This window comes from Taudactylus pleione, unplaced genomic scaffold (assembly GCF_031769625.1).
Source record: "Taudactylus pleione unplaced genomic scaffold, aTauple2 ptg000419l, whole genome shotgun sequence".
Taxonomy (NCBI): Eukaryota; Metazoa; Chordata; class Amphibia; order Anura; family Myobatrachidae; genus Taudactylus; species Taudactylus pleione.
This window is the reverse complement of record NW_028284821.1, coordinates 2,701,525-2,720,000: the sequence shown is the minus strand read 5'-3', so window position 1 is coordinate 2,720,000 and position 18,476 is coordinate 2,701,525. Positions and strand designations below refer to the sequence as shown.

The window sequence follows — 18,476 nt, the reverse complement described above, 5'->3', positions numbered from 1 at the left end:
TCTATCTATATGTGCCCTATCTATCTATCTATCTATCTATCTATCTAACTACCTATCTAGATATATATCTACATGTGCTCTATCTATCTATCTATCTATCTATCTGTCTGTCTATCTATTTGTGCCCTTTCTATCTATCTATCTATCTATCTATATGTGTCCTATCTATCTATCTATCTACCTATCTATTTATCTGTATGTGCCTTATCTATCTATCTATTTATTTATCTATCTATCTATTTATCTGTATGTGCCCTATCTATCTATCTATATATCTATCTATCTATATGTTCCCTATCTATCTATCTATCTATATGTTCCCTATCTATCTATCTATCTATCTATCTATATGTTATCTATCTATCTATCTCTCTATCTATATGTGCCCTATCTATCTATCTATCTACATGTGCTCTATCTGTCTGTCTATCTATCTGTGCCCTTTCTATCTATCTATCTATCTATCTATCTATCTATCTATATGTGTCCTATCTATCTATCTACCTATCTATTTATCTGTATGTGCCCTATCTATCTATCTATCTATTTATCTATCTATTTATCTGTATGTGCCCTATCTATCTATCTATCTATCTATCTATATGTTCCCTATCTATCTATCTATCTATCTATCTATATGTTCCCTATCTATCTATCTATCTATCTATCTATCTATCTATATGTTATCTATCTATCTATCTATCTATCTCTCTATCTATATGTGCCCTATCTATCTATCTACATGTGCTCTATCTATCTGTCTGTCTATCTGTGCCCTTTCTATCTATCTATCTATCTATCTATCTATCTATCTATATGTGTCCTATCTATCTATCTACCTATCTATTTATCTGTATGTGCCCTATCTATCTATCTATCTATTTATCTATCTATCTATTTATCTGTATGTGCCCTATCTATCTATCTATCTATCTATCTATCTATATGTTCCCTATCTATCTATCTATCTATCTATCTATATGTTATCTATCTATCTATATGTGCCCTATCTATCTATCTATCTATCTATCTGTCTGTCTGTCTATCTATCTGTGCCCTTTCAATCTATCTATCTATCTATCTATCTATATGTGTCCTATCTATCTATCTATCTGTGCCCTTTCTATCTATCTATCTATCTATCTATCTATCTATATGTCTCCTATCTATCTATCTATTTATCTATCTATCTATTTGTTCTATATCTATCTATCTATCTATCTATATGTTCCCTATCTATCTATCTATCTATCTGTGCCCTAATTATCTATCTATCTATCTATCTATATGTGCCCTATCTATCTATCTATCTATCTACATGTGCTCTATCTATCTATCTATCTATCTGTCTGTCTGTCTGTCTATCTGTGCCCTTTCTATCTATCTATCTATCTATCTATCTATCTATCTATCTATATGTGTCCTATCTATCTATCTATCTATCTATTTGATCTATATCTATCTATCTATCTGTGCCCTATCTATCTGTCTGTCTGTCTGTCTATCTATCTATCTATCTATCTATCTAACTATATGTGCCCTATCTATCTATATGCATGTGCTCTATCTATCTATCTATCTATCTATCTATCTATCTATCTATCTGTCTGTCTGTCTGACTATCTATCTGTGCCTTTTCTATCTATCTATCTATCTATCTATCTATCTATCTATCTATCTATCTATCTTTCTAAAAGAGAAACATAGGCAGATAGATAGATAAATAGGTATATATATATATATATATATATATATATATACACGAATACACACATATACGCGACACACTAGTTTCTGACTTACTAGTTGTAGAGGAATGTTCTGTGTTGTTGGGAGGTGCTGGCAGTTGTTACCATTAGCTCATAAAAATATAAAAAACATTAGTTTTAGCAAAAAAAGAATAAGGATTTAAGCATCACAAATCCAGCTACATGTAATTAGGGCAGTAACGAGAATTGGTGTTTGTACTATTAAACTGTTGATCACTGCAAGTAATGAATATAAATAGATAAACAGAGAAATATGAGGCAGCCAGATAGATATAGGTAATTATGTATGTATGTATGTATGTATGTATGTATGTATGTATGTATTTATTTATTTCTCTTCCTTCTGTGTCCTCAGACCCCAGCCCCCCAGATGAGGACCCGAAGTGTGAGCAGCTCCTGCTGGAGGCCCCCAAGCAAAGGAAGAAGCGCTCCCGGGCCGCCTTCTCCCATGCTCAGGTCTTTGAGCTGGAGAGACGCTTCAACCACCAGCGATACCTGTCCGGGCCGGAGCGAGCAGACTTGGCCGCCTCCCTGAAGCTGACCGAGACCCAGGTGAAGATTTGGTTCCAGAACCGGCGCTACAAGACCAAGCGCCGACAGATGGCGGCCGATCTGCTGGCCACAGCGCCTGCAGCCAAGAAGGTGGCCGTGAAGGTCCTGGTGAGGGACGATCAGAGACAGTACCAGCCCGGTGAGGTGCTGCGGCCCTCACTAGTGCCCCTGCAGCCCCCCTACTACTACCCCTACTACTGTGCTCTGCCTGGCTGGACGCTATCGGCAGCCGCAGCCGCCGCAGCCGCCGCGGCCGCATGCACTGGGGGGACGCCTTAACACCGCAGGGCTCAGGCATATATTTATTACTCCTTAGTCCAAAGGCAGGGGAGCCGAGCTCTACCCCCTGTCAGCCTGCTGACCCCATCGCAAGTCTTTAAACTAAAGTGGGACATGACTTGAATGTGAAAGGATCAAAATGTGCAGGCTTTGTCCATGGTATCCATGCTGTCCGTCTATGTATAGGTTTTATATATATTATAGATACATATATTTTTATGGATTGCTGTTACTCTGGTTAGAAACCATTGGTAGGTGCTAGTGGCGGGGTAATAACAGATCTCTGGACACCCAGTCCTTAAATGACTCTATTGGGGCTACATATAAAACCCTAATCGGCTTTAGTAGGTCTTTTATTTCCTGTTTCAGTTTGTAATACTTTCTTTTCCCACTACTATCCCATCCTCAGTAGCATGAAATGGTTTTATCCGCAGGAAACCTGAGACCGAAGTCTGAGACTTTCTAGGCACTTCCCTGGTATACACATGGACTTGTTTTCATATGCAATGTGAATATTTTATAATGTTCAATGAGGATTTCACGAATGGGCCGGTGTCTTCCAAGAAAACCTGGACTGCTTATCCCACAGCCAATTCCTGGTCCCCGGGCCATGCAGCCTGCAGTCTCGGTAGGTAGTAGCCCTGTAATCGGTCTCTTACCAAAGAGGGGTTGTGAATAAGATGCTGTACTTTTTTTTTTCTAATTTAAAAACTACGGTTTAAAACAAAATGGCTTGTTGGTGTTTTATTACCCTCTAGTATTATATGTCACACAATGGAGCTAATTGCAGTCAATCCCTATTATACAATATGTTCTCATAACGGTGCTAATACATTGATGTTGGCAATGAAGAGAATACTACTATTATTACTAATATTAATATTAGATTTTATTTCTATTATTAATCTTATTACTATTACTACAGCATAATTACATTTATAGAATAGTATGTTAGTGGAATTTTATGCTACATATTACATGTATATAATACACTGGTGTTATACTACTATCAATATTTAGTAATGCTAATTATAATATTTTTTTTAGCACTGCAGTATAGTACTACTATTACTACTACAGCTACTACTACTACTACTACACTAATAATAATAATAATAATAATAATAATAAAATAATAATTATTACAATATATTGTATACTACGTTAGTAATTCAATACTTATTATTATTATTATTATTATTATTGTAGTAGTAGTATTACTAATACTACAGAATAAATACTATAATCATATATTATGTCACTGTTACTATATCTAATTTAATTTTATATACTAGTGTTACTGTATACTACATAATTTATACTACTATAATTACAACCTACTAGTAGTATATAGTAATACTTCTTTACTGCTATATTGCAGTAGACATTATATTTTATTATAACCAATATATTATTTATTCGATAATTCTTACCCACTGGGAACGAACACATTAGTCAATTCCAATGGATAATCCTGCAATACACTCAGTGCTGTATGTCCGTATCTGAGGTCAGTCTCACATTGGAAAACCAGTTTTTTATTTTTTTTTATTTCGAAAGTGCAAAGACTAATTCTTCAGATTTCTCCAACAACTTTCTTCGGGGGTATAAAAATAATAATTTAATAGCCAGGAAACGAATTTCACTGTTAAGTGTAGAGGAATGTGCGTGGGCTGCAATTCTGCAGTTTTCCCTGGCTGTGATCATAGACAGACTGTATAACACCCTGGGCAGCGACCTCCATTCATCCCATCCTCTGGGTAATACCCCCAGCAGCTATTTATACATGTACTCCGCATTAGCGCAGCTTTGCACTAACACACTTTATGGAGAGAAATCTAGTGGAAAAAGTAGCTACATCTCTTTTCATGTATATCATAACAGAGGCTACAACATTCCATTTACCCTGTAAAACGTTTAATACAAAAATGAGATACCTCAATAATGTCGCAAAATAGGATAATTAAGTCGCGTCACACTTGGAAATTGCAATTGAGACACCCAGATACTAGCAGTCAGCGACTTCTACAATTCACGACAACAAACTATATATATATATATATATATATATATATATATATATATATATATATATATATATATATATATAGATGTAGGCAAAAGTTGGGTACATAGAAAGAGTAGGAGGTCTGAGAGCTGTGGTGAAAGTCATGTTTGGTCTAGATGTCTGAGTGTTACAGGAGAGAATGTATAGTATGTCCGCCACAGGGTAGTGACTTTGTAAACTGTGAAAATAAGAATATTTTACTAGTAATGGTTCACAGATCTTGTATAACAGAAACGTTATAGCTGATGGGAGGTGCTATAGAGTACTTAGGAGATAATACTCCATAGCTACATTATACCTGATAGGAGATACGTGATGACTGGCTGAAGTATAGCTGATGAGACATACTTTATAGCAGGCAGGATGGACTTTATAGCTGATAGGAGATGCATTATAGCAGCTATTAGATACATTATATTATAGTATATTTGATTTAACGGTGTAGCTGATTGGAGTTATAATTGGAAGGAGTACATACATTATTGCAGATAGGTGGTACTTAGTAGCAGGGCAAAAGTTACATGTAATTTATTTATTTATTAACAGTTTCTTATATAGCGCAGCAAATTCCGTTGCGATTTACAATTGGAAATATTTATAGAACAAAACAGGATAATAACAGACAGACATAGCGGTAAGAGGGCCCTGCTTGCAAGCTTACAATCTATCAGGAAATGCACGGTAACCCCCAGCCCCATACACTGTAATCCCCTAGTTATAGACTGAAAATGAACATTGTCAGTGTCTGCTGTCATTGTCTGTGATCTCTGCAACCTCTGGGTACACACTAGACGATATGTTGTCCGATCCCGCGCATCTTCAGCGACATCCTCCGTCGGCCCTACATGCTGCGGATGTTGTTAGTGAGGGCCGTGCTGCTTTCGGTAAGTATGTAACTATGTATGCACTTGCCAATACTGGCTCCTCGCCGGTCCTATCACAGCGATGTCGGGCTGGGTACACATAGCTAAGTGTGTACCCAGCTTAACAGTGTTACATGGCAAACCCAAGTAACCAATGAACTGATTGTAACCTCGTTGTGATTACTATTTAGTTGTTGCTGATGATTACTACTACTACTGCTGTTACTACTATTACTACTACTAGTACTACTACTACGGGATGGGTATGATATGCCAGTTCAAATCCCGATGCCAGAAGCCCGATAAGTGCAGATCCCGACTGGGGCGGTAAGTACCGTAACCCTTCCCCTCTCCGCCCCCTAACCCTAACCCTCCCTTGGTGGTGCCTAACATTAACCTCCCCTGGTGGTGTCTAACCCAAATCCCCCCTGCCCTCATCCTAAACCTAACTCTCCCAGGGGGATGCCTAACCCAATCCCCCCCTGGTGGTGCCTAACCCTAACTCCCCCCTCCCTGTAGCCAAACCCTAACCCTCCCCAGGGGGGTGCCAAACCCTGACCTCCCCCGGGGGTGCCTACACCTAATCCTCCATCCCCAGGGAAACTCTAATACTTACCCAGATCCTAACATCCTGGATTCTGGTGTTCAGGTTGCCGAGACCGGTTTTCTTATCACCTTCGGGATAGCAGCATTGGCATTTTTCCAGGTGGTGGGATTCCGGTGTTGGTATATTGGCAGCCAACATTCCATCCGCCAGCATATTAATTACATCCCACTACTACTGCTGCTACTACTATTACTACTGCTACTAGTACTAGTACTACTACTGACACTGTAGGCTCCCTGTGATTATTATTGTGTCAAATTATTGTGTAAAATTTTCACACACGTAAGGAACCTACATCAAGCATTGCTATCTAACGTTATACATGTCACCCTACAACAGGTGTCCATGAACAGCTATTTTCAATATTATTTTAATATAATTGAAAAAAAATATTAGCAAGTAGTAAAGATATGCACATCTGTGGACCTAATGTTTATCATTGCTCATTGTACTCGGAAAACTTTGTGACGTGCTCAATAAAAATGTTTGTTTTTTTAAACATGTACCGTGCAGCAACTGATAGCAATCACTTAGCAAATCCACAGTCTTGTCCAGTGCACTGATTAGTACTTGTGTTGGAGCATAGCAGAGCAGAACAACACAAATATTTATTGACATGGGGCCTGATTCACTATGGATCACAATTGCGAAAGCAATAGCGATTACGCACGTAGTTCAACTGCTATAGTATGCTAATTCATTGCGATCGCGATTCCACCTCAGCAGTAAACAAGGATGCCAACTTTACCTTACACACATCCGTAATGTTTAGCAAGACTGCATTACCATCAGTAACACCGAGTACCATCGCAACCTTACACACACTTGCACAAGCTCTGACCTTTCTCAGAAATTGCTAACTTTATTGCACGCTATGAGGCCTCAGACTGTGTAGGGCATTGCAGTGGCTAATTTATGCACGCCCCTGCAATGGCATTCAAACGCAGTGGCAAACCTGCATTTCGCTGACCACCCCCCATCACCACTCACAAATGGCACTTCCTGTCAATCACTCTTAGATGGGCCTGCATAGTAACTGTGATCGCAGTCCCGATCACAGTGGCTGGCACGTGCACTGTGATGCATACACGTGCGCAGTATGCAACAATCCGTTGATTGCATGCGTAATAGCAGTTGCATTCCCTGTTGAATCAGGCACATGGTCACAACAGCATATTTTTGTTGTTGCCCAAAGCAACCAATAATATATTCACTTTTGTTAGTATAACATGCACTAGACTGATCAACACTAGTAGCATAGGTGTGTCTGCTTAGGTTACCACCGTCAGATAATATATTTATTTATTACTATGTATATAGCGCACACATATTCCTCAGCGCTGTACACAGAATATTTAGTCATTCACATCAGTCTCTGCCCCAGTGGAGCTTGCAATCTATGTTCCCTACCACTGGTACACACACATACACACTAGGATTATTTTTTATTGCTAGCCAAATAACCTATCTGTATATTTTGAGCGAGGGAGGAAACCATAGTACCCTTGGGAAAACCCACGCAAGCACTGGGAGAACATACAAACTCCACACAGTTAGGGCTATGGTGGGAGTCGAACCCAAGACCTGAGTTATGTGAGGCATAAATGCTTACCATTACACCAACCATGCTCTGAATATAATGGGTTTAACAGGACACAGTGGCTAAATATATTTTAAGGGATGATACCAGCTGTCTGCTATTTGCACAATAAATAAATTGCAAGTATTAATGTAATTTCATACATATAGTTGCATTTGATGCCACAATATTCCTGCATAAGTGTGACAGGAACCTGACATCAGCATTCTGCATGGATAGGCCCAGCTCTTGCAACCTCCTAACAATCTGTAGGTTCCTGCTTCCTTTTATTTTCTTCCGCTGTGAATATTCCAGTGATCTGATTGGTTTCAGATCAACCTATTCTCACTCACTTCAAAACTGGGGCAATCGGACAAGCAGGAAATCAAAATTGATCAAAAAAGTACCCTGACCCTACTCAAATGTACTTTAAAATGATGATTAAGACTGACAAACACAAGACACACATAATACACAAATATTTTGTTCACCCATTCCCTAGATCCTGTATTATTTACATACCATATGAGGAAAATTAGGTTAAATTATAGTACTCTGGTACACAGACAGACAGGGAGTCCTTAGACGTGATTTTGCACTATAAGTACCTTCAAATTAAAACAAGCTTCAACAGCAATACAAGAAAAAGGTTAACATTGCCAAAGCCTACACTGGTAGGAGTATGAAAGTCTATCAGACAGGAATAAAGAAATCATGGACAATTGGGATTGTCTGCATTGGGGCCAGGAGACATTGTTTTGTTCCTTGCCCTATAGTCAGCTGATTCTCTTTTATATATGCTCTTTCCCTTAGTATATAAGCTCTCACGTTCAGGGCCCTCTTGTCCTCCTCTAGCATTATCCAAGTCACCAGTGCTCCTACATTCTGTGACTAACACTGTTTGCTCAAACATACATTGGGTAAAGGATCATTGAGTACTGAAATTGCCCCCCCAGTGACTCACCACAGCAAGCTTCTTCAGGCAACAGAGAGATGCTCCCTCTTTAGTAATATTATTTGGTCCACTCAGTCCGTGCTGTTATCGTAATGTTTGCACTTATTCTATGTACTTACACTATTGTTAGCTGTTGTGTATTGTACTTATGCTTTGTTAGGCTATTATTTTGTTATTTTGCAACATTTTTAGTTTACCTCCTTGTACATACTACAGACACTTAGTAACACCTTCTCACCTCTCAGTCCTGTTAAGTAAAAAGTACGCACTGAGCTAGATTGCTCAGTGTGTAAGTACACACCGTTTCGATAATCACTCTGTCGTTTATTGGTTCGGCACAATTTAACACATAGTTTGTATCCAGCTTAATTTGCATAGGTACTGCATAAACAATTACTGATATTGATGTTGGAATGTGACCAGCCCAAAAGGTGCCTAAGGCTCAACAGTGAAAGGTTTTCAGGCAGTTCAAGAATCCATGATTGTGCTTTCATACTTGGATGTTGTCACTCGTATACAAAGCTGATTGACATTATTTTTGCTACATTGTACTCCACTCAATTGAATGAATAGGGGAATGCACATTCAGAAACTGAAGCACTGAATAGTGCCATATAAATGAGAGTGTTGGACTTTCCATGTCCATTTTATGTGGCATTACAATATGAAAGCACAAAAGTTTAAATTGCCAGCATGTAGGTGCAGTAGCAATAAAAAGCAGACATCATAGTACCGAGGTCCTTAGTCATTCAAATAATAAGCTAACATATATCAAAATAAATTATTATTGTGACAAAAATGCAGATTGCTGCTATGAGACCTAGTCAGTGACATGACTTGTGTCTAGTATAAAGTCACTTTAATAAAAACTAATCAGAAGTTTGCTATTTAATTTGCACTGAAAAGCAGATATATGATTGGTTGGTGCTTGTTAATAAATAGGCCTGTATACATACAACTGAATGCATATCAATTCTCTCTCAGGGATGAATACGAATATTCAGCAATGATTTTTTGACATAAAAAATAACACAATTATCTTCTCCTTATTATTTTATTTACCAGTTATTTATATAGCGCACACAAAATCCACAGCACTTTGCAGAGGATAGTTGGCCATTTACATCAGTCCCTGCCCCACTGAAGCTTACAATCTATATTCCCTATCACATGTGTACACACATACACACTAGGGTTACTTTGTGTTGGGAGCCAAATAACCTACCAGTATATTTTTGGAGTGTGGGAGGAAACCGGATCACCCGGAGGAAACCCACGCAAGCACAGGGAGAATATACAAACTCCACACAGGAAGGGCCGTGGTGGGAATCAAACCCATGACCTCAGTGCTGTGAGGCATTAATGCTAACCATTACACCATCTGTGCTGCCCTTTAATTCCCATCTCACAGAGTACCGCACTGTAGGGATCAGCTATTGATCTCTACAGTGCTTTAACGCTTTTTGCTATTCAGCAAAGCAAAAAGTGTTAAATCACTCGAAAAATATTGACTTTATATAACACCATCTCAGAATGGTGTTATATTAAGAAAATGCATTAAATTGCCCGAAAACAGCAGGGACAGAGGGACATTTCCCATAAGCCCCTGCAGCATCATGTAACACCGCCCAGTCTCCGTGCCTGCTTTCCTTTGACCGCGGACAGGTAAGTCACTCTAGAGTCACTCTCCGTCCCTGCTTGCGGTGACCGCCAATGGAGTAAGTACATCTCCAGCCTGTCCAAATTGATTGACGTGTGAATACAGGATTTATACTAGCCTGTATACATATATAATTATGTGTGATTATATTTAACATTTATATATAGATGTTAAATATAAAAACAAATAAATATACATGTATACAAGCTAGTATAAAGCCTGTATACACATGTCAATCAATTTGGACAGGCTGGAGATGTACTTACTCCGTTGGCGGTCACCGCAAGCAGGGACGGAGACTGTTCCCGAGCGCATGACTGAGCATGTGCAGAAGAACAAACAGAAGGGATTGTTTTCAGAATCCCGATAACAATGCCTTCTGTGACATCGCAGGGACAGCGTGTTACCGCAACTGCTGTCCCTGCTCAAAATATTGCTGAATAGCAGCAATAAATGATCATAATTGATAAAAATTTGTGACGATGTTGCCCGATAATATTCTGGGCAACATCGTCACTCTTGCTAAATAGACCCCTCAAACAGACAGGAGACAGCAATTTAATAAAAGTGTATGCCATGAGTATATAGGATAATGGTTGCAAATGCATGGTCATAAAGGGTTAATGTTAATGTTTCTGTATGTTGAAATATTTTAGCTAATGATAATAATAAGCAGGGTATTAAAGTAGCGAGTAGCTTAATTCTACACATATTTCAATGTATTCTGTAAGCAAGTACTTAGGGCCTCAATAGTAAGATGCTACATTGCATATGTTTTGTTATTCAATTAAAAGTCTAATAAGGGATTTATCTGAATGGCAATCAGCAAAGAAGAAAGGTAAAAAAAAGTCCCAACACCACAAAAGTCTCTGCAAAAATGTAACGCTTCGTGCATGTTACATCGCTGAAAGCTTTAAATCAACCAGAAAAAAATGATACTCTCTGTTACATCCTAAAAATACAAATAAAGCTGTTTTCAGACAAAGTTGCCACTGTTCCAAGTCATCGTTCTGTAAAACTGTTGCAGATTTAAAAATCACATCTAGAAAAGTGACTTCATTCAGCTAAAGGCTACTAAAATAATTTTCTTTAAAATAGCTGGTGGGTATATCAGCTTGTACTCAGCAGTAGCAAAGTCCATTTTATTTTATTTACTGTTGACATAATGTAACAGTGGGTAATCAAGTAACACATGGTCTCATACAACTTTTACTAAATACATTGGATGAAGGGGGTGAGGGGTCAGTTTAAGCTAACTTTTGTGATGAAGTTATTAATATTTTTGCATTGGATTTTGATGTAAAGAAGCTCATTGCCCCATGTACTGCTTCTGGGTAAAAAAGCAACAAAACAAAACACAAAATATATATACATGACAGAAATGATGGCCTGCCAGCTGCGGGCTCCAAGACATCTGCATTATTACAGATGGAACTTACACAATGCCGCCTGGAGGCAGGACCTCCTCCAGTAGGGCAGTGAGGAGGAGTTCCTGCTGGCTATTACTGGCTATATCGTGCCCCAATATTCTGTACTTAGGCTCTATCCCCATCTTGACACTCCCGCTGGCACGCTCCCTTTGCACTGGTTGGCAAATGCTTCCATTGCATCTGGGAGTTACGCCTCTTGGTATTATTGTATTTACGCCTCTTGACACATTTGGGCCTGATGTTCTGTTGGACATTTGTCCATTTGCATAGTGCAAACTCCATTCATTTGTACTGTGCATGCCAACAAAAAAGCCGATGATGGCACCAACAGGATAAAGGGCGAAGGGGAAGTCTAATGTAGGCATACAGCAGGGGCATGGGGATGTTGTTAGCAGACCCGATCCCGGGGCATGTTTGTGTAATTATAAAAGGTGCAGGCTTGCAACTGTTGTAGACGTGGATAAAGGCACAGAAACACCTGTCTCTTGTATTTATGTGGTGCCACAAGGATTCCAAAATGCCACACATGTTGGTAAAATACAAAAATATACATAGTTACAGACCAACATTGTTTCATGTACTGTATATTTTGTTTATGTTTTAGTTGGAGTTGGATCTTTAAAGTTTTGTATTGCAAAGATTCTAGAGCACTCAGTGGCTACAAGTTTTTCCAGCCCCATCTACTTCAAAATTGATTGTATCTAGACAAAATAAAAACACAACAGTGTCTCACATGACAGTGAAGTACACATAAAATGGTAGAGTAACACTGCAGAAGCAGATACCCAAAAATTTAGTAATGTGAGTGGTGTGTTGGGATCTCCCAGCTCATCACCACTTAGCACATTGTGAGTTTGAAGACCTCTGACCTCCTATGACGGGCGGTTGTTAGACGCTATATGCGTCCTTTCTTAATGATGTGTTTTCCAGTATTGCTCCAGTTTCTACAGAGAGGCTTTTTTTTGTAACATTATTTGACAGTGAGTTCTGCACAGCAGTTAAACAGTCCAGTTGAAGTACCACCATTGGGTATTGATTCTGAGTAGCATACAAAAGTGCATGTAGCAGCATCTATTGGCTGTCGCTTGTCTGTGAGTTTATGCAAATGGCCTACAAACTCCTACCCCTGTGTACATTCACCAGGCCCAATGTGCCAGGACTGAGATGCCCACCTTTAGCGCTCATGAACACTGTAATACCAATTGGTGCATCCTTATGCGCCACCATCAATTGCACCATTGCAAATTGCACTAGCCCTGTGGGCCGATACCATGACTGACCATGGCCTCCTATTCTTGCGGCTGTGTGCCTGGGAATGCAGCTGCTTGCATTGACACACGTGCGAAACCCCATGATACGCCCACTGAGCTGCCCACTTTTGTGTGCACCTCCCAGTAACCACCCAAGAAAACCCATCACTTTTACGCCACTTTTCTGATTCATATGTCCCAGTTGTAACAACACCTTTGTGCATACACAGAGTTGCAAATAATCACCCAACTACGTGACCATCGGCATTGTGTGTGACTGAGGATCAGGCCCTTAATGTCTTTCCATATAAGACCTTTTCCTTGTGTATTAGCAACTCTCTTTGTCAAACCAGGAAGGTGCTCATAAACCTAGAATCCTCAGAGTGCTTATGCCGACTTGTGTTTACAAGCAGATGCAGACCAGAAGTTATAGAGCACAGTCGTATCTATGCCTGAGCAAGACGTATTATTTACGGGGGGTCAGCATCAGTTGCAAATAGCAGATGATGATGATGATAACTGTCACCAGCACTAGTGGACCGATTCTGATTGGCTACTTGTGAATACGCCGTTGGTGCTGCTTAGTGTTTATTCAGTGTTCTGACACATTATACTTTTGTTTGTGGAATTGTTGTTTCTGCTATATTAGAGACATTTTGAATTTTAGTTGATGCATAATAATCAATGTTAACTTTGCTGAAAAACAAATAGTTAAAAAAGAAAATAGGCGCAAATGTACGTGATGTATGCTACTGGACACCTCTTGTGAGGCACACAGCTCAGCATATGGACATAAACAAACTGTTTTTCCATTTTATATATATATATATATATATATATACATAAATTTTTAATCCTGAAACAGCCAACTCTGGGGAAGATGAATATGGGGGTTTAGTGGTATCAGCACACGTTGATACCGCTTCTCTCCCATGTATTAATGCGCGGTTGGGTGTTACATGATGGGAGCGCTATGTGCCCCTGTCAGCATCGGTGCTGCTGTCTACAAGATAGAGCACCAATGTTCCACCCAATGTATGAATGGTCAGTGGCACTGACCGATCCGACAGCTGCTGCAGTCGTTGCCCTATCACCACAGCAGTGACAGCACTGTCACTGCAGCTAAAGCGGCTGCTCAGCTGCACGGGAGATCTCGCAATGTTCGCAAGATCTTGCGCATGCTCAGTGAAGCTTACCAGGAGGTGGGACCCAGTGCATCAGTACTAGACTGATGCGCTGTGGTTTCTGGCAGGGATCGCCGGACGGGGGAGTTTTCAGTAAAGAGACAAAGCAGAAAGAGTTATAGCAGCTCGATCTGTGCATCTATAATAAATCTCCCCCTCTGTCCCTTAATGCAGAGGTTCCCAAACGCAGTCCTCAAGGCCCCCCAACAGTCCAGGTTTTACAGATATCCATGGTTGAGCACAGGTGGTTAAATCAAATTGACTGAGGCACTAATTAAGTCACCTGTGGTCAAGCATAGATAGCATTAAAACCTGGACTGTAAGGGTGCCTTGAGGACCAAGGGCCTGATTCAGACCTGGACGCTAAGCCGTGGATGCACGCTATGGCTGATAATCACCTGTTTGCGCATGCGTTTGAAATTACTTTGAATCAATATGCGCATGCGCGAGTCACTCACTGCGCTTGGGAATTGTGCACTCGTAGTACATAGACTGGACACTAATTTGAGTGCTTACTGGGGAAGGTGCTTGTGAACGGGGGAATGGTGCTGCAAACCGTGCAGGCTTGTCTGGGTGTCTAATCGGCATTTTATGGGTGTGCATGATTAGCATGGAAGCGTCATTGTACACGTCACTTGGTTGGATTTCAGCCTGCAGCAATCGCAGTGCTTGCGGCGGGGTAGGGTCTACCTCAGGGCTGGCCAAAGGGTCGATCACGATCTACCGGTAGATCGTGGAGTTCTCACCGGTAGATCGCGACCAACCTGCTGCAGTTCCTGGGAATGCTGGTCTTTGAAGTGATCAGAGACTAAATAAGCCTCTGATCGCTTCAGAGGCCAGCGTTCCCAGTGATGCAGTGCGCGGGAACGTGGGTGACGTCATGACATCACCCGCGTCTCCTGCGATGTGAAGAGCCTGCGTGTCTGGATCTAATTAGATCCAGCCAGCGACAGGCAGTGGATGACTATGCGGGAGCGCTGGCCAGGTAAGTAATGCACAGAGGAGGGGGCACAAGTACTGGGGGCACAGCATAAGGGGCACGACTAGGGGCATTAGTGGGGAACAGCATAAGTGGCACTACTGGGGGCACTGCATAATGGGCACTACTGTTGGCACTGCATAAAGGGCATTACTGGGGGCACTGCATAAGGGGCACTACTGAGGGCACTGCATAAAGGGCACTACTGGGGGCACTGTATAAGGGGCACTGCATAAAAGGCACAACTTGGGGCACTGTATAAGGGGCGATACTGGGGGCACTGCATAAGGGGCTCTAATAACCCGTGTATTGCATAATGGGCACAACTACAGGGGAACTGCATAATGGGCACAACTACTGGGGCATTGCATAAAGGGCACTACTGGGGGCACTGTATAAGGGGCACTACTAGGGGCACTGCATAAGGGGCTCTAATACCCCCTGTAATGAATAATGGGCACAACTACAGGGGAACTGCATAATGGGCACAACTACTGGGGGCATTGCATAAAGGGCACTACTACTGGGGGCATTGAATAAGGGGCACCACTACAGTGGGCATTGCATATGGGGCACAACTACAGTGGTCATTGTATAAGGGTCACTACTGTGGGTATTGTGTATAAGGGGCACTAATGTGTGTCGTAACGTGAATAAGGGACACTACTATGTGGTGTAATGTGAATAAGATTGTGCTGTTGTGTGGAGTAATTTGAATTGGGGATACTAAGTGTGATTTCGCCAGGACAGACCACCACATCCCTTGCTGTGAGGTCACGCCCCCTATTTTTGCATTCCACGCCCCCATTTTTGGCTCGGTAGATCACAAAAAGGTTTTAAGTTTTAAGAGTAGATCACTGGCCACCCCTGGTCTACCTCAAGCGCTGCGTGCAGCTCCGATGGCTCTCGAGGGTTCTGGTTAATCATACACTTCCTGGAGATGACATGTGTTAAGAAAGAAAAGTGGGCATCTTTATACCGGCGTGCGCTCGCCCTGCCATCGCTATCTAAGACATAGAGGGCGTCCTTACACCAGACACCAGACAGTGCGATCGCATACCCGGCCCTTTTTGGCTGCGAGAGAGCGCAGCTTAGTGTCCAGGTCTGACTCGACCCCCGAGTTTGGGAACCTCTGCCTTAAAGTGATCTATGGATTCTAATGTTCATATTATTGTTTTATGTTTTTATTTACTTTACCATAAAAAAACACTCAATGTTAGTAAAAGTTAAAGTGAAAAGTTAAGCTTTCTTGTTAGTTTTCCTAATGACAGAACATATTTGGGCTGATGCAGAGGTGAACATGTTGTTTGCATAACTTGTGCACGTTCATACTGTGCATGCACAGAAAATGAGCGCATGCACTGACTCGCATGGGCACTACACTCCCATTGATGAACTAGAAGATCATGGGCACACTGACACATGGGCCACTCAACATACAGTATACACATTACTAGATGGCACTCTTTGATCTTCCCTAAACTTATTGTGATATAGAAAGCAGACCTCAACCTAATGACAAGGATACAAAGCGGAGCCTGCTCTAGAGGTTAATTTTCAATCTGGTAGTTAGTATAGTGAGAAAATGAGTTTACAGAGACAAATGTTTATAGTAGCATGCTACCCCAGCACCTTTATTATGTACATGAATCACACAGGAGACAATCAAAAACAAATATACAACAATACAAGCCCTATTTAGCGCAGGGGTAGGCAACCTATGGTACTCCAGCTGCTGTAGAGCTACACATCCCAGCATGCTTTCCCACAGTTTTAGCATAGCCTAACAGCATAACTGAGGCAGGGCCTGCTGACATGTTTATTTTCACAGCAGCTCACCCCTGGTTTAGTGTATGAAGGTTTTGCTCTTCCTAGCATTAAAGGGGTGCAAAGATTTGTTAATGGGTAAACAATCTTTCAATGGGTTGTACTATACTCCTGACAAATCTTGATGTCCTGGTTGCTTAGCTCAAGGGTTCTCTACTAACATGGTAGGGCACTGTTGCTAGTCAGCCCACTCCAGTGGGTGCAATAGATGAACCGTAGCATGAACGGCTCCCAATGGAACAAGTTGTTCGCTGGATTTCTGAAATTCTTCACAAACAGCATATTCCCGCTGGGAGGATTTTGCACAATTCACAATTTCTGGCAGAAGCTGCAACTTTGACACCAGCGTCTTAAGATCAGTATTCACACCATAAGTCCCCTGTGTATGCCAGATCTAAATGTGTCCATGGGGATATTCAAATACAGGAGTCACAAAGGTAGCAACTCAGGAGTTTGTGCTCATGCAGGCTATACAGCAACATTATTTTCTTGCGTGAGCAGAGGTGATGTAATTTGGTGGCTGTGCAGTGCAAATACAATAAGATGGGAACCAGATCATCTCTATTCCAAAATATGTTCTCTTTATTAAGTGACTCTTGCAGCACATTACTTGGTTTCAAATGATAAATGATAAAGAAAAAATATCTACATCCCCTTCTCCCCTCCTGCACAGTACTTGGGTTATGACAATGAAAACGAAAATATATATATCTCCTTGCTAGCCTGTCATTCCACACATTCCTCATCTTTTTTCAGGTTATCGCTGATTTACAGTCACTAGGCTTAGGCTCAGCTCATATGCAGTTACTATACTCCACAAGTATTAATTGGAACTGCTTACTTCATAGGGCTTTATATAAGACTGACTCTTATTTATCACAACTCTACATCTTTTTATTATATCAATGCTCTGCATCTCTTTATTTATCACAGAACTGCATCACTTTATTGCACCACCTAGACCCATATGCATGGCGTTTGTATGTTCTCGGCGAGTTTGTGTGGGTTTCCCCTGGGTACTACAGTTTCCTCTAACAATCTGGATAGCCGCAGGGGAGGAGGGTTAGGTTAGGGGCTCCCGGGGAAGACAGTGTTAGGCACCCCCCGGGAGGGTTATGGTTAGGCTAGAAGAAGGGTGGGGTTAGGGTTAGGCACCCCCGGAGGGAGTTTAGAGTTAAGCACCCCCCAGGAGGGTTAGGTTTAGGCTGCGGGGACGAGTGGGTAAGGTTTAGGCTGCGGGGACGAGTGGGTTAGGTTTAGGCACTTACGGGGAGGGGTTAGGGTTAGGCACTAGGGGGGGTTAGGGTTAGGAGGGGAAAGGGTTAGCGATACTGTATTTACTTACTTGTTGAGATTTTCACTGCTGCTGGTCTTCCGGCGTCAGGATGTGAACCGCCGAACTTAGGTCTGGCGGTCATTCTTACCGATTCCGCTTCTAGGGGGATCTTCTGTGCCTGAGCCCTTCCTCACTTAA

General features: G+C 41.2%; 1 protein-coding gene across 1 annotated transcript in view; it reads left to right on the top strand.

The window, feature by feature from the left end:
- Positions 1-3,278, top strand: part of NKX3-2 (NK3 homeobox 2) — a 9,231-nt gene extending 5,953 nt beyond the window's left edge. The window contains exon 2 of the mRNA XM_088447117.1: positions 2,125-3,278. Coding sequence (XP_088303243.1) covers positions 2,125-2,600 — 476 coding nt within the window. The 3' untranslated portion in view covers positions 2,601-3,278. The remainder of the gene's footprint in view (positions 1-2,124) is intronic.
- The last annotated feature ends 15,198 nt before the right edge of the window (positions 3,279-18,476 follow it).